A 22,256-nucleotide genomic window follows, 5' to 3' on the forward strand; every position below is an offset into this window, starting at 1 on the left:
AAAAAAAAAAAAAAAAAAAAAAATTGTTGTCAGAGTAGTACAGAGATTCATTTAACAACCTAATATTGGAGGTTTGAAGAATCTCTCTGATAGTTCAGACTATTCAAAAGGAATGTATTTGCTTCCAACATAGCATCTCTAATGCTGTGCTCCTCTTTCTGGCTCTGCGGACCAGAACCTGGTGGCTGGGAAGGGAGTGCTGCCTGTGGAAAGGCGTGGGGACCAGACGGTCCACTCTCTCCTTTTGCATCCTGGGAGGTGACAAGGAGGCCACTCTGGATGGCCGCAGGAGGAGACAATTCTTTCTGAGGGATGGTTGCTGTGTTTGTTGGTGGAGGGGCCCAAAGTTGAAATTTTATAAATAGACATCCTTTTAAATACCCTGTTTTCCCTGTTAATACCCAGATTTTCCTTGCATTCTCAGGAAACCAGCGCTACACCCTGCCCTCTACTGACTGGAGGCAGACCTCTGCCTCCTTTAGAAGTTAAACCACCTGATAGGCCTTCGAGCAAAAGCAAAGATCCACCGAGAGAAGAAGAGAAAGAAAAGAAAAAGAAAAAGCACAAAAAAAGATCTCGAACAAGATCACGTTCTCCCAAGTACCATTCGTCATCCAAGTCCAGGTCTAGGTCGCACTCAAAAGCAAAGCATTCTCTTCCCAGTGCCTATCGGACAGTGCGGCGGTCGAGGTAGGTGTGCAGGGCAGCACCTCTGGTGCCCTGGTGACCCCTGTGTCCTTCACCGGATGCTCAGTAGCGCTAGGTAGAAAGTTGAAAATCAGTGCTGCCTTTATTAAGCAGACCCGTGTGTACACGTGCATGCATCTGTGTGCCCTGCCAGGCCAAGTAAGATCTTTTTCAGATTTTGTTTGTTTTGTTCCTTTTTTTCGGTCAGAGTTTTGTTCTTGTTGCCCAGGCTGGAGTGCAGTGGTGTGATCTTGGCTCACCGCAACCTCCGCTACCCAGGTTCAAGCAATTCTCCTGCCTCAGCCTTCTGAGCAGCTAGGATCACAGGCGCCCACCACCACACCCAGCTAATTTTTGTATTTTTAGTAGAGGCGGCTTTCACCACGTTGGCCAGGCGCTTACGAACTCCTGACCTCAGGTGATCCGCCTGCCTTGGCCTCTCAACCTCCCGGAGTGCTAGGAGTACAGGCGTGAGCCACCGTGCCCGGCCTCTACCTAACTTTTCGGAGCCCATCAACTACTGCCAGGTTTTTAAAAATTGATTTATTTGCATTTTAACGGCTGCTGGAAGCAAGCCGAGCACAATTTGCTGATTGTATGAAAGATTCACGGGGTGGTGGGCTGGGGAGTCTTTTGTTTTATTTGTATGAGTGAAGTTTCCCATGCTAATTTCTCTAAAATGTCTGGGTTTGGATTCTCTGCAGAGCACCCACGAGTGTGTGCAGACTGTGACGCTGTTGAGCATGTGTGCAGTGTGTGGAGTGGGGCGCCAATGAGTGATCATGTGTGCAGTGTGCAGAGTGCGGCCCCAGTGAGTGAGCATGTGTGCAGAGTGTGGCACCAGTGAGCATGTGTGCAGAGTGCGGCACCAGTGAGTGAGCGTGTGTGCGTGCAGAGTGAGTGTGTGCAGAGTTAGCATGTGTGCAGAGTGTGAGGAGTGTGGCACCAGTGAGCGTGTGTGCAGAGTGAGCATGTGTGCAGAGTACGGCACTGGTGAGTGAGCGTGTGTGCAGAGTGAGTGTGTGCAGTGAGCATGTGTGCAGAGTGTGAGGAGTGTGGCACCAATGAGTGAGCGTGTGTGCAGAGTGAGCATGTGTGCATAGTGTGTGCAGAGTATGGCACTGGTGAGCATGTGTGCAGAGTGAGCGTGTGTGCAGAGTGAGGAGTGCGGCGCCAATGAGTGTGAGTGTGTGCAGTGTGTGAGTGTGGTGCCAGTGAGTGAGCGTGTGTGCAGAGTGAGTGTGTGTGGAGTGTGTGTGGATTGCGGCACTAGTGTGTGAGCATGTGTGCAGAGTGAGCGTGTGTGGAGTGTGGCCAGTGCATGAGCGTATGTGCAGAGTGAGCGTGTGTGGAGTGCGGCGCCAGTGCGTGAGCGTGTGTGCAGAGTGTGTGTGGAGTGTGTGTGGAGTGCGGCGCCAGTGCGTGAGCGTGTGTGCAGAGTGAGCGTGTGTGGAGTGCGGCGCCAGTGCGTGAGCGTGTGTGCAGAGTGAGTGTGTGTGGAGTGTGTGTGGAGTGTGGCGCCAGTGCGTGTGTGTGCAGAGTAGAGTGCAGCGCCATTGCATGAGCATGTGTGCAGAGTGAGCGTGTGTGGAGTGCGGCGCCAGTGCATGAGCGTGTGCAGTGTGTGGCGTGCGGCACCAGTGAGTGTGTGTGCAGTGTGTGCAGAGTGAGCGTGTGTGGAGTGCGGCACCGGTGAGTGAGCGTGTGTGCAGAGTGATTGTGTGCAGTGTGTGTGTGTGGAGTGCGACACCAGTGAGAGTGTGTGCAGAGTGAGCGTGTGTGCAGTGTGTGCAGAGTGAGCGTGTGTGGAGTGCAGCGCGAGTGAGTGAGCGTGTGTGCAGAGTGAGCGTGTATGGAGTGTGGCGCCAGTGAGTGAGCGTGTGTGCAGAGTGAGCGTGTGTGCAGAGTGAGCGTGTATGGAGTGCGGCGCCAGTGAGTGAGTGTGTGTGCAGAGTGACTGTGTGTGGAGTGTGGCGCAGGTGAGTAAGCGTGTGTGCAGTGTGTGTGGAGTGTGGCGCCAGTGAGTGAGCGTGTGTGCAGTGAGCGTGTGTGCAGAGTGAGCGTGTGTGTGGAGTGCGGCGTCGGTGAGTGGGCGTGTGTGAAGAGTGAGCGTGTGTGCAGAGTGAGCATGTGTGCAGTGTGTGCAGAGTGAGCGTGTGTGGAGTGCGGCGCCGGTGAGTGGGCGTGTGTGCAGAGTGAGCGTGTGTGCAGAGTGTGTGCAGAGTGAGCGTGTGTGCAGAGTGAGCGTGTGTGGAGTGCGGCGCCAGTGCGTGAGCGTGTGTGCAGAGCGCAGCACCGGTGCAGTGTTTCCTCTCTCCTGCCTCCCTCCGAAGTCACTATTAAACCAAAGGCCTTCTTGATGCGTCCGTTTTTCAGAAAGCAGGTTAACATCTCTGGCAGCAGGAATTAAAAACATGAAAACATTTCAGAGTCACAGAATACTTCCTGGTGAGAACAAGTGTTTGGAAACAAAGCAGCGTCCGGCCTCAGGAGGTTGCACCGCTCGCCCTGCTTTCAGGGCCCCGTTAGGCCTTGGGTTTGTCACTGAACGTTGGCTGGCTCTCCTCGCCTCAGTTTCTCTAGCGCAGCTATGACTGTGCCCATCTAGTTTTTCTTCTAGAATCCATGTTAGCTCTTATGTTTCCATAGGAAAAATACACATGCCTTGGGCGCTTTATGGGCTTTTTAAGTATAATTTTACACATTTGCCTTTCTGAATATATCCTGAAAACAATATGCTTTGTGTGTGGGGGGGGGTGGGGGGCGGAGTTTCTGCTCTTGTTGCCCAGGCTGGAGTGCAGTGGTGTGATCCTGGCTCACTGCAACCTCTGCTTCCCGGGTTCAAGCGATTCTCCTGCCTCAGCGTCAGCTAATTTTGTATTTTTAGTAGAGACAGGGTTTCACCGTGTTGGCCAGGCTGGTCTCCAACTCCTGACCTCAGGTGATCCACCCATCTTGGCCTCCCAAAGTGCTGGGATTACAGGCGGGAGCCACCACGCCCAGCGTGCTTTCCTCATTTCTACCCTGGCCAACACTTAAGGTTTGGCAAGCATTTATACTCACTTCTCTGCAGTAAAATTGAATTTGACCCCATGATAAATCAGTTTGATCCTTCACTGTGCATTTCTGTGTTTCAAACGTTTCATCACTTCATACCCTTAAACACACAGACACGGAAACCCTTGCCATTTTGTAATCCAATGAATGGTTTTGCTAACATATCTTCAGTTTTTAAAAGCTCCCAGGAACTGGTATTATTATATCAAAGCTTTTTAAAAAATTCTCATTTGAAGCCAGGCACGATGGCTCACATTTGTAATCCCAGTGCTTTGGGACGCCAAGATGAAAGGATTATTTTGAGGCCAGGAGTTCAAGACTAGCTTTGGCAACATAGTGAAACCCTATGTCAACAACAACAACAAAAAAAAAAAATATATATATATATATATATATATATATATATTTTTTTTTTTTTACAAAATTTTTTTTAAATTAGCCAGGCGTGGCAGTGTGTACTTCGAGCTCCTGAGCGCATGCAAAGTCTGAGGCGGGAGGATTGGTCAGTACAGTGAGCTGTGATGTACTCCATCCTGGGTGACAGCGAGACCCTGCCTCTAAATGCAATCAAATGAAGATTAAAATTAAAAATTTCTCTTTTGAAAATGTTTCTTATTACATAGCTGAAGATAGGCATAAACAAGCCCTCCTAGGAACTATGTTCAGTAAAATTCTTCCCAATTTTCCTTTTCTATAGGCTCAAACAAAAAGTATAATTCCTTCCTAAATCCCAAGCCTTGGGGACCGATCATTGTAAGGGCTGTTCACGGTGTTTCTTTGGTGTAAGAAATTAGCTCAGCTTTACCGTGGGGAGTTTTTGTGAATGCAGCAGATGCAGATGCCTGATCCTTCCGGGGGTTCTGTCCATTTGTGTGTAAGGAAAGGTGATGTGGCCGTCAGCTTTTCCCAGATCATTACTCAGAACTGAAAGGCTTCACTACCACTTGGATTCTGTTGACTAGTCTATAGTAGAAAAAGTCATTTTACATATTATTGGAATGACTGATTTTGGAATAGATTTATTCAGTGCTGACAAGTCCAAGAAGCAAAATCCTACTCATTAGTTTGTGACTTTCAGTTAAAAGAGAAAATTAAGGTGAAAATTATCTGAGCATGGTTTCTACTGTGATGGTAGGCTACCAATTTTAATTCGACCTACATTTAAAATATTTTACAACAGAGTAAAATGTTTTCAGAACAGTCGAATTTTTCATTAATCTCAATGGCTGAGAAGATAGTTAATTATAAATAACTGATTAAAAAGCATTTGATTTTGCAACTTATTCAAAATGTGAAGGCAAAGTCCAACTTTATTATAAAATGAAAAGAATATTATCAAACAAAATCTTCCAGGTGTGGGATTGTCTAGCAAGTTCTGCCATGGGTGCTGGCCCCTGGCAGTGGTTCCCCTCCGCAGGGCCAAGGGCATAGCTGGGTGCAGAGGCCACTGGTGTCGTGGGCTCCGGAGCCCGAGGACGTCAGTTCAACAAGCTAGTGAAGCCCCAGCTGCTTGGGAGGCAGAGGCAGAGGAGGGTCCCTTGAGCCCAGGAGTTCCAATCTAGCCTAATCAACATATTCTCTACGAAAAATAATAATAAGCTGGTGGTTTCTCACCGTGACCTTTTTTGTGGAATTCTACCTCTGCTCTTCTGGGAACGGGGAATGCATGTTTTATTGAGTAGGATTGCATTTTTCTAAACTGGCTGCAAATATACCTCCTCCATCCGAGCTCTGCCAGCAATAATCATTTCCAGGGATCCAAGTGGCTCTAAAATGCAAGTTGTAAATGGGAGGGGATGGTGGTCTCCTCAGTAATATAAATTATTGGAGTATAAAAGATAACTAAATTTTCACCAAAATATTGAAAGTGCTAATGCTTTTGTCATCAGATAGAATACACTGTTAAAAAATGCAGCCTCCAAAAATATTTTTTTTTTAAAAATGCAGCCTCCACTCAGAATGGATTGGACGTGTCACCTGGGCCTGAACAGACCTGATTGATCATTTTTAATGACTGCTGCCAGCCCACAGTGGAATACTGCAGTTGTTAGTATTTCTAATTGTGGCAGGATGCTACATGGAATGCATCTTGTTTGATATACTAAATTACGAAAGTTCTATGTGAAATACAGAAAGTTGAGACTAGAACGCCTTCTTATAACGCAGTGAACATCGATGTAATGTCTGCACTGTTACTGTGGTTGAAGCCCCATTGATTCAGTATGTCCAAGTTACAGGTGACTCTGGATCTCCAGTGGTAAATGAGTCATGGAAAAAATCTTTAGTTTTGGAAAATCACTGTGTCACTTCTCAGAAAGTACACTGATTATGACAAGGTAGTATTTAGTGTCTTTTAACTCAACATTGAGGCCAGGCATAGTGGCTCACGCCTATAATCCCAGCACTTTGGGAGGCCGAGGCCAGTGGATCACCTGAGGTCAGGAGTTAAGACTAGTCTGGCCAACATGGTGAAACCCCATCTCTACTAAAAATAGAAAAATCAGCCAGGCATGGTGGCATGTGCCTGTAATCCCAGCTACTTGGCAGGCTGAGCCACTTGAACCCAGGAAGCGGAGGTTGCAGTGAGCTGAGATCACGCCGCTGCACTCCAGCCTGGGCAACAGAGCAAGACTCTGTCTCAAAAAAAAACAAAAAAAAAATTAAAGCAAAAGACTCTTATTGGCTTGTTTTCTATTTTCATTTGTATTTTTATATCGCATCTGGTTCTTTATCTTAATGGAAGGAAGAAGTACTCATACAGTTCATTTACTACCGAAAATTAAATTTTAATAAGTTTAAGCTTGAAACTAAGTTTATTTTTAAAACTTTTGCTAAGATGGTCTCTTGTGTTCATTTAGGTATCTAAATGCATATTCATAGCTACCCTGGGTTTGTGGGAGTTCTAGATAGTTCTGTATGATAAAAATATATTTCTTTGTAGAAATTAGTCCCTAAGTACTTGCGGCTGGTGGGGGAGACTGGGGATTCGGAAGACTTTCCTAAGGAGTCTTGTTTAGCGTTCAGAAGGGACGTTGGGATTCTACTTTAGGTTGAAAGTTGAGACTCCCCACCATCCTTTTTTCCCATGATAAACTGCATAGCAAATCAGTGAAAGCGATGACTTGTCTCCTAATCCTGCTCCTTAAAGGGGAAAACAGATGTTTACAGTTCCCCGAGCGGTAGTGTTGGTCGCTGAGGTGAGGACCACCGTTCCATCCCTTGCAAAGTGAATCAAAGTGAATTGTAGCCAAACACAGATGAGACCAGAGGGTGTCTGCACTGAGCAGTACAGGAAGGAGGAGCTGTGGCAGCTGTCACCGGGCTCCGGACACAGGAGGAATCGCACCTGAAGTCAGATCCACAGTTTAAACTTGAGAAAAATTCGGCTTCGGGAGCCTGCTGGTAGTTCAGCTGTGCCAGAGCCAGACCTTTGCTGCTGAGTCATCTGCACAGATGATTCCGTGGCTGAAAGGCTAGGGCTGGGGAGGTGAATGGAGGAAGTGGAGTAGATGAAATGGTTAAATGCTGGAGAAAGAGGCTATTTATAGATGTGACCACTGTCATTCAGATAAGATTTCTAGAGTTTCATCATTGAGAAAAGTCTCATTATGTCTTTATTTGAAAGCAAACCATTATGCTTTTTTACGAAAAAAAACTATGAATCACATTATGCTTGAAAGTGTCTAACGCAGACCACTTCATCTTTAAGAAGGCCTCCGGTCACATGATACAGATTATTTGCTTATAAAATGGAATTCCTGTTTCTTGCACTGTGTTGTGGTATCAATATGAGAAGCTTAATTAACAGAATAAAAAACATTAAAACTTCTTTAACTCAAGTAAAACTTAAAGAATTGTCTAATTGGTATGTAGCCCCTAATTCTGAGATGGACATTTTCCCCAGATCACATGAAAATCTGCTGGCAACAGCCACTTCCCTTTAAAGAAGCCCGTTACTAATAGCTGCTACAAAATCTATTGTATTTCAGTTACAAATTTGCAGGTCTTAAAAACTAACTTGTTTTTCCTGATGATTGAGTTTCCTGTAGAATTCTAAGCCTAGCTCTGTCGCTTCTGTAGCTTTGAATAAGCAGAGCTTTTTTCAGAGTCGTGGTAGCACCTAGCCCAGCGCCTTTTATTCTGGATGTGCCTCCATGTCACAGAGCCACAGCCTCCCCAGGGACGCTGTGTGCAGAGCCCTGTCAGAGCAGCGTGTCCCGTGACAGCGGCAGCCAAGCCAGGAAGTTACCAGGCAGCCTCAGCTGCCACCAGATCTGACTCTGCGCGTTCTTCTGAGGGAAAACCTGGTAAAACATCAAGGTGTCTAACTGATCTCCCCTTATCATCTGTTCTGTAAATCTTAGGAAAGGTCCGGAAAAAAATCAAAGCCGTTAGTTAAAGGGCAGCCACTCCTGGCTTTCTGGGACGCTGGGAGCTCAGTGATCCCCAGCTGATCTGCAGAAGCACAGCCTGTGGCGTTTGCAGTTTCTTGTCATGAAAATGATTCAGTGTCGACGTTTTTCAAATGGCAAAATCAAAGCGCTCTTCTTTATATTGTTTTTGAATGAGTTGTCATAGAAACAAAACAGAAATAAATGGTGTTTTTTTCCAGATGTGTGCCCACTGCAAGTCTTCCCCAAACAGTGGCTTTACTGAGTGAGCAAAGAACCAAAATGAAAGCCCCAAACTCATGGCTCAGGGGCCTCCACGAAGGCGTGTCACCCCTGAAGGGGTGCAGGTTTCAGTCTTCATGGCCGTATGTGTGGATTATGTCACCACAGGAGAGGGACGCGCCCTTTCCGGGCACGTGAGGAGGAGGAATCAGTGTTAATGGGTGGCTTTGCATCGGTGAAATCTCATAAACTTAAGTTAGCTGAAACTGTCGTGAGACTGGTGTTTCTGAGTTGGACTGAAGGTTTCAGGCTTCATGCCAGGGCCCCACAGCCTGTTCCTGATGACCTGTGCTGAGAGGCTGTAAGATCAGTGTGAACAAGAGAAATTTCCAGGTAGGCCTCTAGCTTCATTACTGTTTAGTTTCTCATTGCCGCTGTTCAGACAGGTAGACAGGATTCACTGGAATTTGACTGCCTTTTCTTACCTAATGTAGGTAGAGGCATCGATGAGCTGAAGTTTATAGGGAGATAAAATGGGCCAGGGCAGGAGGAAGGAAGAGAAACCAGCCTGAGGTGGTCATAAGTCGCGTAACCGGCTGTGGCTCGTGGGGAATTGGTTGCCAGTGACCATTTGAAGCAGCAGCACGTAGCTCCAGCCTCAAGTCAATTGTGTATTGGCTAAAAGTTGATCCTTGGTGTGATAAGTGTGTGGAACAGGAGAGACCATCTCTGCCTCTAAAATGGGAGTCGGGGTTCCGGTTGTCAGTAGAGTAGCAAAGCTTGGCAGGGGTCCTCTGAAGCCTCGGGGTCTGCACAGGCACCACTTCGGAGCACCCTCAGGCTCTGCAGACAGGGCTCAGTCTGCCAGGGCAGTGGGAAGTGGTTCACAGCCAGCCAGGCTACAGAGCTGAATGCTGCCTCCTCCTCTGTCCAGGTCCCGCTCCCGGTCCCCTCGGAGGAGAGCCCACTCCCCTGAGAGGCGGAGGGAAGAGAGGAGTGTGCCCACTGCCTACCGCGTGAGCAGCAGCCCCGGAGCCAGCAGGAAGCGGACCCGCTCCAGGTAGGCCACTGGGCATGCGTGCCGGTACCAGATGCAGGCCAGGGTTCCCTGGGCGGAAGGGGCGTCCGAAGGTCCGGTGTGTGTTTGTGAGCAGAGCTGTGGATGACCTGAGGGAGGTGCCGAGTCCCCCCCAACTCCCCGTGGCATTGCCATCACTGTTGACACTTGGTCATGCTGAGCTCCTGTGCCTGGTGGACAGGGTCACACCTGCATGCCCACAGGGGCTCTGCACGGCCTGGCCGCTGTCCAGCTTTCCACTGCGCCAGTACCTCGGCTGGGTCCACACACAGCTGCTGCCCCTCCACCTGCTGGCAGAGAGGACGAGAAGGCACAAACAGAAGGAGAAAGCAACCTTCTGGTCCTGAAGCCTCCTGGTCTCTAGGACGGTCACTGTGGTTGCCTGTGTGCTGTGTGACTGTGACCATGGCCCAGGCTGGAGCTCCCAGGAGAGGCCACAGAGTCCTGTTGGGGCCTACAGGGCAGGGAGCATCCATCCCTTACCTCTTGACCACTAGGAGAACCTGTCTTGGTTGGAGAGGGGAGGAAGAGAGGCTGGCATTCACATTTGTCCAGTGGAAGCCCCAGCGTGGTGCCTGGCAGGGCCTGTGACAGCGCAGGGTACCTCAGGCTCACCTCTCACTTCAGGAAATACATCCACCATCCGTCCTATCGGCCCCGCCCATCTCATGAGCACCACCTCCGGTCCTCACCCACTGATGTCCCCCCAGTGCCTGGCGTGGGGCAGCTGTGTGTTTCCACTCTCCCCAGCGCGAGGAACTCTCATTTCCTGTCCCCACGTGGAATTCGTGCGGCCTCCTGGCTGGGTGGGTAGACGGTGTCTGGGTCTGGAGCCACACGGAAGGATGGGGTATTGCACATCGTAGCCTGGGGTTTCCCAACACAGTGCTGCTAAGTGCGTGGGGATCAGGACACTTGGGGTCCCAGAGCCTTCCAGAGGACGAGCCCTGCATTGCCAGGGTCAGCCACACTCTGGGACCTTCCTGCTCCTGGGACAGATGGCCCCAACCATCACCCACACTGCCCAGCCACAAGGTATGTGCTAGGCAGAGCCAAAGCAGGTCCCCCACAGCACCCTGGGCCAGAAGACCCTGCTGCAATTGTCAACAGTTCCCTCTGTTGACAAGATGTGATCTCTTTTCTTAAAACAGAAAAATCAGCAAAGGAGCTGTAAAGCAGATAGATACTAGCAAATGTTTCATGTACAACTCGCTGTTTATTAACTACATTTTCTTCCTTAGGATCCCACACTGAGCATTCATGTCTACACTAATACAGTCTGATGAAAATTAAAATGTTAGAATCCATCCCTTAAACACGTAATTAAACACATCAGAAATTCACCGTCACCTCTGGTATATGTGAAGGGCATGGTCAGAAATTAATTCCTTATATCTCAACGGAAGAGCCCCTGCTTTGCCTTCAAATTAATCTGTGCTTTAAGAGAGACCTCCTGGGAGCAGATAGTGACTATATCTGGAAGGAGCAGCATCCTGTCAGCCAGCCAGCGCACTCAGACGTCAGACTCGCGTGGCCTGCGGGCATTCTCACCAGGCGCTCACAGGTCACACGAGAGAAGTGAAGGGTGAGACTCCCGGCAGTGCTGAGTGCTGAGCTACCTAGACAGAGCTCAGCCTACAAACCTAACTCTGCGAGTGGTGGGCAGTGATTCACTAGGAACTCAGTAGGTGAACGTGTACAATTGCTGGTCAGTTTTGTAGTCTTCATCATAAACCCAGTTAGTCTGTAAATCTAGAATATGGGTTGGGTTGGGTTGGGTTGGGTTTCATTTGGTTTGGTTTTCTTTGAGGGGTGTTTTTTTGAGCCAGGTTCTCTCTCTGTTTCCCAGGCTGGAGTGCAGTGGCATAATCACAGCTCACTGCGGCCTCCACCTCCTACGCTCAAACCATCCTCTCACCTCAGCCTCCCAAGTTGCTGGGACCACAGGCACTGAACCATGCCTGGCCGATTTTTAGATTTTTTTTGTCGAGACTGGGTCTCACTAAGTTGCCCAGGCTGCTCTCAAGCTCCTGGCCTCAGGTGATCAACCTGCTCCACTTCCAAAAGTGCTTGGATGGTAGGCGTGAGCCACCATGCCGTCACAGAATATGTTTTATTAGCAGTCATGATGTTAATCCTAGTCAGGCTGTGTCCCTGCCTTGGAGTGGGCGTACATGCCTTGCTGCGCTGCAGTGCACGTAACTCAACTACCAGGCCGTTGTCACTTTAATACTCTGACGGCACCAGACCAAACCAGGGGAAATGCCCACTACCCAGATTTGGAGGATTCTTTTTTTCTTTTTTATTTTTATTTGAAATAGGGTCTCACTCCCATTGCCCAGGCTGGAGGGCAGTGACAAGCTCTCAGCTCACTGCAGCCCTGACCTCCTGAGTTCAACTGATCCTCACACCACAGCCTCCTGTGTAGCTGGGACTACAGGCACGTGGAGTCACACCCGACTAATTTTTTGTATTTTTAGTAGAGACAGGGCTTTGCTATGTTGCCTGGGATGGTCTCAAAACCCTGAGCTCAAGCGATCCCAAAGTGCTGGCATGAGCCACCGTGCCTGGCCCTGAAGGGCCATTTCTACAAACTGATTATTGCCTGATTCTTTCACTGACTAAGTTAAATTCTTTTAACTTACAGGAAAGTTTTTTAAATAGTACAATGGGCCAGGCTCAGTGGCTCACATCAATAATCCCAGCACTCAGAGGCCAAGATAGGAGGATCACTTGTGCTCAGGAGCTGGAGGCCGTAGTGTGGGCTGTGGTCGGGCCTGTGAATACCCACTGCACCCCTCACCTGGGCAACAGAGTGAGACCCTATCTTTAAAAACAAATTGTACGATAAACACCCATATGCGTAAAATCCGTAGCTCAGTTCCGCAAGAGCTGACATTTTGCCACATTCACTTTGCGTATCTTGCTCTTTCCCACCCCATTCACTCCCCTCCCTCCCTCCTTCGTGCGGTGTTTCATGACCTTAGCATTCCTGAAAATCCCAGGCCAGCTCTACTGTAGATGGCCCCACAGTCAGGCTTTGTCTCGCTGTGTCCCCGTGGCTGGGTTCAAGGTGAATGTTTTGGCCGTGTTGGAATGCCACGTGGGCCACCATGCGTAGCTTCCCATTGCGTCACAGATCAGGAGACAGAAGCGTCCGTTCGTGCCATCATTCGTGATGCTGAGCTTGATCACTTGGTTAAGGTTGCATCTGCCCCTTCCTCTCCTCACCAGCGAGGAACCCAGGAGGTGACTCTGGGGCAGTGTGGCTCTCCTGCTCCCAGCAGCTCTTCTCATCGGCCTCAGCATCCCTTGATGACCCCGGCCTGAATCAGTTCTTAACACTGCTGATTGCAAAGCAGTGACTTTCTCCCTCTAGTCTTGCTTCTGTTTATTAGCTGAAGGCCCTGCCCCTTTATTTAAATCACACCATGGACTCAGGACCGTTTTTGGTTTTGGTTTTTGATTTGTTGTGCGATAATCCATTGCCGTTATTATTCTGTTAGATGGTGACGTTGTCTCCAGTTGGCCAGTGGGATCCCTTTGGAGCCAGTCTGTTCTTTCCACACCTCCATTGTTCTTTGCGCTTCTGCTTTTAGTACAAGATACTCCAGGCTTACCAGGAGTTTTCCCTGCTGCAGCCCTGGAATCTGCCATTTCTTCAAGGACCTCTGGTTCCTTTTAGTGAATATTTAGAAATCCAGATGTGGACATATTGAGGAATTTTTAGGAGTAAAATTTGGTACAGTGTGGAAATACATAAAACAACATTCATGAAAGTTATTTTGAGTAGGTCATGAAGGTGTTTTTCAGCCAGGCGCAGTGGCGGACACCGACAGCCGTAGCTGCGTGGATGGCTGAGTGCAGCACGTGAGCCTCGGAGTTCACATCCTGGGCTCTTTACACAAGTACTGACCAAGTCTGCGGTCACGCACTTCAACAACATGCCCGGCTATCTCACTGCAGCAAATACCAGGAATGATTATTACAGGTTTTTCCCGTTGAGTTTCTAGTACTCATCACTACTCTTGCCACATGGACAACTCTGCTGAGAGAGTGAATGGGAATTTAATGTTGGAGTAAAGATCTTTCATTACACGTGAAATGTTCTCAAGGTCGACTTTGCTAACTGAAGGATGCATAACATAATTTCATAGAGCAACCACTCAAAGCAAATGTAGCTAAAAAGCCAATAGAAGATATAAAGTAGTATTCTAGATGCTTTCTTAAATTCATGAAACAGCAGAAAAGAGAACAAATAGCACAAATAAAAAATAAGAAGATTGTGGACTGAAAACCATCTGTAAAATAATTACATTAAAGGTAAGAAGGCTAAACTAGTTAAAAGCAGTGATTGTAGAGTGGATTAACAAGCAAGACCTGGCTGGGCACAGTGGCTCATGCCTGTAATCCCAGCACTTTGGGAGGCCGAGGCAGGCGGATCACCTGAGGTCAGGAGCTTGAGAACAGCCTGGCCAATGTGGTGAAAGCCCCTCTCTACTCAAAATACAATAATTAGTCGGGTGCAGTGACACACGCCTATAATGCTAGCTACTTGGGAGGCTGAGGCAGGAGAATTACTTGTGAACCTGGGAGGCGGAGGCTGCAGTTAGCCAAGATCGCGCCACTGCACTCCAGCCTGGGTGACAGTGAGACTCTGTCTCAAAAAAAAAGAAAACTTCCACCAAACTCCAAGCCCAGATGGCTTCACCAGTGAATTCTGAAAATCAAGAAAGAAGAGATACTCTTTAAAGAAAATAGAGGAGGAAACACTCCCCAACTCTTTAGTTCATCATAACTCTCACACCTAAGCCAGATAAGGACTCTGTGTTTGGGGGAAGGTATATGCATGAGCACGTGTGTTTTCACAGACCAGTACCGTGTGCACATGTATGTGTGTTCACAGACCAGTACCCTGTGCCCGTGCACGCGTGTTCACAGACCAGTACTGTGTGTGCGTGCACGTGTGTTCACAGACCAGTACTGTGTGCGCGTGCACGTGTGTTCACAGACCAGTACTGTGTGCACGTGCATGTGTGTGTTCACAGAGCAGTACTGCGTGTGCATACACGTGTGTTCACAGACCAGTACCGTGTGTGCATGTGTTCACAGACCAGTACTGTGTGTGCGTGCATGTATGTTCACAGACCAGAAATGTGTATGTGCACACGTGTGTGTTCACAGACCAGTACTGTGTGCGTGTGTGCATGTGTTCACAGACCAGTACTGTGTGTGTGTGCATGTGTGTGTGTTCACAGACCAGCACTGTGGGCATGTGTGTGTATTCACAGACCAGGACTCTCAAGAACATAGATACAAAAATACTTCACAAAATATTAGTGAGTCAGTGTGACTCGGATGTCTGTGCCGTGCAAGTTGATCTAGAGATCCGGTGCAGTCCCACGCAGAGCTCCCACGGGCATTTGTGGAATTGGCACACTGAAGCTTCAAAGTGTGTGTGGAAATGCAGATGACCTGGGAGAGCCGAAACCTCCTTGATAAAGAGCAGGCTTTCAGGACTTAGAGAAGGCCACGGTAAGCACGGCAGCGTGGTGTCGGCATGAAGACACGACGGAGCAGTGGGATGGAACAGGAAGTACAGGAAGGAGACACACCTGCAGGGCAGGGGGCCACAGCCACAGCCATTCAGTGAGGAAAAAGAGAAAGGAGAGGCTTTTTTGTTTTTCTCTATTGCCCAAGCTGGACTGCAGCGGTGGTCTGATGTCAGCTCAGCATGGCTCACTGCAGCCTCCACCTCCTGGGCTCAAGGGATCCTCCGCCTCAGCCTCCCAAATAGCTGGGACCACAGGCACACACCACCATGCCCGGCTAATTTTTTTTTATTATTTGTAGAGACGGGGTCTCGCTATGTTGTCCAGGCTGATGTTGAACTCCTGAGCTCCAGCAGCCCTCTTCCCTCAGCCTCCCAAAGTACCCTGACTGCAGGCGTGAGCCACAGCACCCAACCAGGAAAGTCTTCAGCAAAACTTGCATGAACAGCTGGATATCGGAATGGGGAAAAAGTGCACCGCACACCATATGCAAAATTTAATTCAGGGTGGATCAGAGATCTGAAAATAAAAACTAGAACCATGAAGCTTTTTGAAGAAAACAGAATATGTTCATGAATTTGAGGGTGGCCAAGATTCCTTAAGATGTAGAAAACTCTCTGATAAGAGGAAAAAATAAATTAGACTTCACTGAAGTTTAAAAACTTATCTCAAAGGCATAGTTAAGAAGATGAATAGGCAGGCCGCAGGCTTCACAGTACATATCTCCGACAAGAGCCCGAGTCAGGACCAAAAAGACACGGGACCCAATTAAGAAGGGGGCAGATGACACCAGCCCAGCCGGCTTCACAAAAGGATGCACTGAAATAGCCACAGCACATGAAAAGAGGTGGCCCAGCATGAGTCCTCAGCTGGGGAGGAGCACATGAAACCAGTGAGCTGGGACAGGCTCTGGGGAGTGGGCACGGCCCAGCGTTGGGGCTCTCACAGCCGGGGAGGAGCACATGAAACCAGTGAGCCGGGACAGACTCTGGGGATAGTGGGCACGGGCCCAGCGTTGGGGCTCTCACAGCCAGGGAGGAGCACATGAAACCAGTGAGCTGGGATAGGCTCTGGGGAGTGGGCACGGCCCAGCGTTGGGGCTCTTACAGCTCACTGTGAAGTTAAGTACATACCTTCTCCCTGACGCAGCTGGCCTGTTCCTAGATGTGAACAACTCTGTAAAGTCAGCACTTGACCAGAAACACTTAGATTCATAATTGCCGAAAATGGAATCAATCAAATGTCTCTTAACAGGAGAAATGAATCAACAAACGATGGAAGCAGCCTGTCATGTAATACTATTCTCAGTCAAAGAAACAAACCAGGGTCACCAGCCTCGTGGAGGGACCTCAGACATGCTTTGCTGAGCAAAAGCAGCTCGCCACAGGCCAGGCGTGGTGGTTCACACCTGTGATCCAGCACTTTGGGAGGCCAAGGTGGGAAGACTGCTTGAGCCTGAGACTCCCAGGCCTTGTTTTTTTGTTTTTTTGTTTTGTTTTGTTTTGCAGAGACCCCCATCTCTACTTAAAAAAAAAAAACAAAAAATTTTAGATTAGCCAAATGTGGTGGTGTCTGCCTGTCGTCCCAGCTACTCAGGAGGCTGAGGCGAGAGGATTGTTGGACCCTGGGAGGTCAAGGCTACCGTGAGCAGGGATTGTGCCCCTGCACTCCAGCTTGGACAACAGGGAAACTGTCCCAAAAAACCAGGAAGCCAAACCAACAAATACAAACACAGTGTGGGGCTCGTTCACATAGAGCTTCAGGCGGCGCACTAGAAATCAGCAGTGGGGCCCGCTGAGGGTGGAAAAGGGTACAGACCAAGTTGAATGGCATCGAGGAACTTTCTGGAATGAAGACACTCCTGCGTGGATGGGGCCGAGTGTCAGGGTGTGCGCACTTGCCACGCTCAGCGAAAACACTGAATACCGCGTTTCACCAGATGGACGGCGGCACCTCGGTTCCTTAACAAATGAATGAGTTGGCCGGGCGCGGTGGCTCAAGCCTGTAATCCCAGCACTTTGGGAGGCCAAAGCAGGTGGATCATGAGGTCAAGAGATCGAGACCATCCTGGTCAACATGGTGAAACCCCGTCTCTACTAAAAATACAAAAAATTAGCTGGGCATGGTGGCACGTGCCTGTAATCCCAGCTACTCAGGAGGCTGAGGCAGGAGAATTGCCTGAACCCAGGAGGCGGAGGTTGTGGTGAGCCAAGATCGCACCATTGCACTCCAGCCTGGGTAACAAGAGCAAAACTCCGTCTCAAAAAAAAAAAAAAAAATGAATGAGTTACTCCGTTTCTTCAGCAAGGGTTTAGATCAGATTATAGCAGAATTGAACCAATTTACAGTTAAGGATTAGCACCTGCCTTTGATTCATTATGCAGCCCATAAGCTCAGCTGAATTTGGGAGGAAGCCATTTTGGACACACGTCACATGCTGGTATACGTTTTATTTACTTGCTGCTTCCTTTGAAATCTTAGCACACGTTTATAGAGAAAAATTTCACAAGTCGTTTTGCAGTTTAGGAAAATCAGTCTCATGTGCAGGTTCCACATTTGTGTATTGAGCAGTAAGAACCGCACCTCCATTTATACCACTGTCCTCACTGGGCACATCAGGTGGGCTTCCGGAAGATGCCAGGTCATCTGCCAGGGCCCAGCTCACCAGGGACAGCTTCTCTAGCAGCTGGATTTGCGCTGCCAGTGAGCACCGCCCCTGGCAGGTCCCTCCTTGTTTAAGTGGAGCTGGGCAAGGGCACCCCAGGCCTGGCACTGCTGCTTCAGGTCAGTTCATTGGTACCAGCAGTCTGCTCATGCCCAGAACAGCACGAGGAAGCCCGGACAGAAATGCCCAGCCCCACTCTGCATATCAGGGCTGTCCCTACAGGGCATACCATGGCCCCTGGCACCCACAGCTTTGTCTAAGTGCTGCAGAGCCAGGCACTACTGGGGTCCTAGAGATGGGCAGAGCACCCAGCCCCTCCATGGGTCTGCACCCCACACTCTGAGCACAGCCCAGCCATTAAGCAGGGACGTTTCAGATCTCAGGGAGGCCACAAAAGAAATGTGTCAAGTCAGGAGGCCCTGATGAGGGGCAGGGCTTGGGGTAAGTGGGCGTGTGCACAGGCCCGGGGGTCTCCTGGAAGACAGAGGAGGCCAGGCTGGCAAGGGGATTCGTGGCACGCAGAATCATAAGCCAGGCCAGATGCTTGCCAGCTGTGCAGATAGAACCCCAGGAGAGAGAGTCAGACACCAGCCAGGAACCACGGTTCCCCCTTCAGGCTGGCACACTGGGCAGTTCGGTCCCACCTGGGTAGTGAGGCTAAAAGAGGGAAGGAAGGAGACAGCAGACCGGAGAAATGAATGATGCAAATGACCCGTGCAAGACTCTCAAGGGAGCTGTCCTCAGGGCTGGAAGCGCAGGCTGCAGTGTGTTGCAGATGAATTCTGAAAGAAGATGCCAGGTAGGGCACCTCAGGGCCTCCCGGGGAGGGCTCAGGCCTGTCTGCCTTTACTCTCCTTGTGTTTTTAGGGGAGTGGCCAAGACGCCCACGTGGCTGGGGTGTGGAATGGAGCTAGACAGGGCGGAAGCTGAAGGGTGGGCCCGTCCAGGCAGGAGAGGAGGATGGTCTGGGACGCATTCCTGGTGTGGGATTGTCAGTTTGGTGATGCAGGCTCTGGTGGGGGCAAGCGGACGGAGGTCAGAGCTGAGCTGCCGCCCCCAGAGCAGGTTCCACTGCCCGGAGGCTGAGCGGTATCACCAAGCCACAGGCAGCTGGCGGGCCAGAAAGAAGCGCCAGCCTGGCCCGGACAGCAGAGTGAAACCCCTTCTCAAAGGAAGACGCGGCACTAGAAGCTGCACCCTCTAGTCCCAGCCGTCTGGAGGCTGAGGCAGGAGTTGCTTGAGGCCGGAAGGTGAAGGCTGCAGTGAGCTGTGAGCACCACTGCCCCCCAGCCTGGGCAGCAGACTGAGGCCCTGTCTTTTCTAGAAAAAGCAATGCTAGACTTGGATGGACCACTACTCTCATAATTTCCTGTATCTTTTTAGAAATGTTTATTGATGTAACATAAGTGGCAAAGCACGGTGAACTGCCTTGGTTCCTTATCTTAGGTATTTTAAACGCAAATAAAGTGCCGGTTGCATTTTAAATACCACCAGTGTTTTACTTGAGGTCCTAACCTGGGGCGAAACTGCTTCCAGGAGACCAGGCGTCTTGGTGTCCTGGGTGGCTTTTGTTAAACCCCTGGATTGATTTGCTGCATCCGTCACTCCTCAGTTAAGTGAAATAAGTCGCTTTCAGAGGAATGAAATAAATCGCTTTCAGAGGAGGGGCTCCATCCCAGAACTGTGCCTTGACCACCTCTTACCCAAAGACTGGCTCAGACCCGAGCTTCTCCCTTGGTGCCCTGTGCCTCTAAACCCAAGGCCCATCTCTCACAGACGCGCTCTCCTTTCAGAAGTCCCCACGAGAAGAAGAAGAAGAGGCGGTCGAGGTCACAGACCAAGTCCAAGGCCAGGTCTCAGTCGGCGTCACCCAGCAAGCAGGCAGTTCCCCGGCCTGCAGCCCCCTCGGCTCACTCGGCCAGCGTCTCCCCTGTGGAGAGTCGGGGCTCCAGCCAGGAGCGCTCCAGGTAACCCCCAGACCCCAAGCAGCTCTCCCTGGGAACGGGCAAGAGACGGCCGGCCAGACAATTCCTTCCTCCCTGAGTTCTTGCCTGTGTCCTGGGAGCACCAGCTACGAAGCCAAACCCCACCCCCTGTAGCAAGGAGGTTGCCTCAGATATGGCTTCTCAGAATCCAGGTGCGCTCAGAGGACTGGGTCTTGCGTTAGAGACACCCGCTTGCAGAGCCCAGGAGTGGCTCAGTCCCGCCCGAGGCAGCCCAGCTGTCAGCCTGATGCTCACCAGTACAGGTGGGATGGGCCCCAGCTGCAGACCCCCGATGTGGTCCTGAGGGACTGAGCGGACCTGCCACACTGGGCTCTGCAGTGACCACTAGACCCAGAGCTCTGTCAGCAGGTCGCCAGGCTGCGGTGGCCGGGGCCGGGGCTCTCACCTGGGCAGCAGCACAGACACCTGCGTCCCAGTCCCGGGGTAGGTGTTAATGACTCCAAGTCAGACACCCTCCACTGCCCAGGCACCCACACTCAAGGGAGCAGAGAGGGTGGCGTCTGTAAATGTGAGTCAGGGAGTGATGGCGCGACTGTCCCACTGATGTGGCAGAGGCCTCGGCTCATTCGAGGTGGGTCAGGGTCTCTAAGAGGTGCCACCTTTAGTGTCAGTCGGGCTGCGCGCTGTGGCTCACGCCTGTAATCCCGCACTTTGGGAGGCCAAGGCAGGAGCTTGAGACCAGGCTGGGCAATATGGCAGGACCCTGTCTCTACAGAATAGGTGGCGCGCATCTGTAACCCCAGCTACTCGGGAGGCTAAGGCAAGAGGATGGCTTGAGCCAGGAGCTGGAGGCTGCAGTGAGCCATGGCGGCACCACTGCACATCAGCCTGCGTGACAGAGACCGTCTCTGAGACTAGAGTGATAACACGTACATCCGTGCAGGAGGCCCTGAGCACGGGTGGGGCGGGTGCTGGTGCACCACACGGACGCCTCACTCCCATCTCGCGGTTCTAGAGCGGGGCTTCAGAGGTGGGTGTGCTGTTCGGTGGCCTGGCTCAGCGTCTTCACGCGGCGGTAAGCTCTGCTCTCTCCCTCCATTAGGGGAGTCTCTCAGGAAAAAGAAGCCCAGATCTCTTCAGCAATCGTCTCTTCCGTGCAGAGCAAAATCACTCAGGTCAGTGCGCGGGCCCTCTCCCGCTCCCAGCCTTTCGTCAAGGGGCCTCGTTTCTCTTCTGCTAATTTTCGTTCCCTGTCCCTCCTGTCATCAACGCTGGCACGGGACAGGGATCTTGGGCAAAATGCCACAGGCCCTGGGCCAGGCAGAGGGCAAAGCCATGTGGCCTGCACCGTGCACGTCCAGGCTCCTCCATCGCCCCCGAGGTGCAAGAAGCACTGTCGGCCGGGCGCAGCGGCTCACACCTGTACTCCCAACACTTTGGGAGGCCGAGGCAGGCGGATCACCTGAGGTCGGGAGTTCGAGACCAGCCTGACCAGCATAGTGAAACCCCATCTCTACTAAAATTACAAAATTAGCCGGGCATGGTGGTACATGCCTGTAGTCCCAGCTACTTGGGAGGCTGAGGCAGGAGAATCGCTTGAACCCGGGAGGCAGAGGTTGCGGTGAGCCGAGATCGCGCCACTGCACTCCAGCCTGGGCAACAAGAGCAAGACTCCACCTCAAAAAAAACAATGACTTTGGTTTTTACCACCAACTCATTCATAAATTTCTTCACCACACGGTTGCCTGGCCGAGTCTTCATGGGTTCTCCTCTGTGTCTTGCCTTGCACAGGATCTCATGGCCAAAGTCAGAGCGATGCTTGCAGCTTCCAAAAACCTGCAAACCAGCGCCTCCTGAGACAGGGCCGGGGAGGCAGAGCTGGGACGCTGCGTGGGCTTCTGGGCAGGCTCACGCAGACGCTGGCGACACCATCCACCTGGCCGCCTCCGTGGACCCTTGGTGGGTTTTGTAAATTAATTTTTGATGATATTTTCAGTTTTAAGATTTCTGACCAGCAGTCTCTTACCTGTATATTTGTAAATATATCATGTTTCTGTGAAAATGTATTATGAAATAAAAGGAGGAAAACACCTTTTCTAGCTAGACCCTGGTGTGGTTTCTTCCTTCTCTCCTTCGTCGGCTTCTGGGTCTGTTTGACGGTTTGTTGTCTGTGATACATGTGTGTGGTCGCGGAGGCTGGCAGGGACTGGGGGCGGCCCTGGGTCTCCCTGTCCTCTGCCCCCACGCTCCTCCCACAGCAGCCCCGAGGTCACCACACCCGTCCCAGGCCGCCAGCTCCCCAAGGGTGTGTTCCCACCGGCACCCAGGCTGCAGCTGCTGGACCGGCCCCCCTGCCGCAGTGGCACAGAGCATGGAGCCGCCTGGCCCCGCCTCGCCGGTGTCACCGCACCGAGCTCCACCTGTTGCCTCCAGCGCCGGCGCTTACCCCTCTCACCTTTCCTGACGCACAGGTGCCCTGGACTCCACTGCGGGGAGGTCCAGCCAGCTTGAGTTGGGGCTCAAGGTCCTTACACCAGAAACAAGGACTGGCCACCTGTGTGCCATCAGATCACAGTGACACTTCTGTCCCCACAGGAGAGAAGCTCTCTGGCCTTAAACCCCTGCTGTGCCCAGGCCAAGTTCCTCCATTTTCAGTTC

General features: G+C 50.8%; 1 protein-coding gene across 2 annotated transcripts in view; it reads left to right on the plus strand.

Annotated features, from left to right (window-relative positions):
• Window positions 1-21,701, plus strand: part of LOC108292626 (splicing factor SWAP) — a 91,677-nt gene extending 69,976 nt beyond the window's left edge. For both annotated transcript variants that reach the window (XM_017513600.2, XM_017513602.2), the window contains exons 14-18: window positions 425-690; window positions 9,292-9,417; window positions 19,446-19,619; window positions 20,701-20,773; window positions 21,390-21,701. In XM_017513600.2, coding sequence (XP_017369089.1) covers window positions 425-690; window positions 9,292-9,417; window positions 19,446-19,619; window positions 20,701-20,773; window positions 21,390-21,455 — 705 coding nt within the window. In that variant the 3' untranslated portion in view covers window positions 21,456-21,701. The remainder of the gene's footprint in view (window positions 1-424; window positions 691-9,291; window positions 9,418-19,445; window positions 19,620-20,700; window positions 20,774-21,389) is intronic.
• Window positions 21,702-22,256: the final 555 nt, after the last annotated feature.

The sequence above is a fragment of the Cebus imitator genome, unplaced genomic scaffold (assembly GCF_001604975.1).
Source record: "Cebus imitator isolate Cc_AM_T3 unplaced genomic scaffold, Cebus_imitator-1.0 Scaffold497, whole genome shotgun sequence".
NCBI classification, from domain to species: Eukaryota; Metazoa; Chordata; class Mammalia; order Primates; family Cebidae; genus Cebus; species Cebus imitator.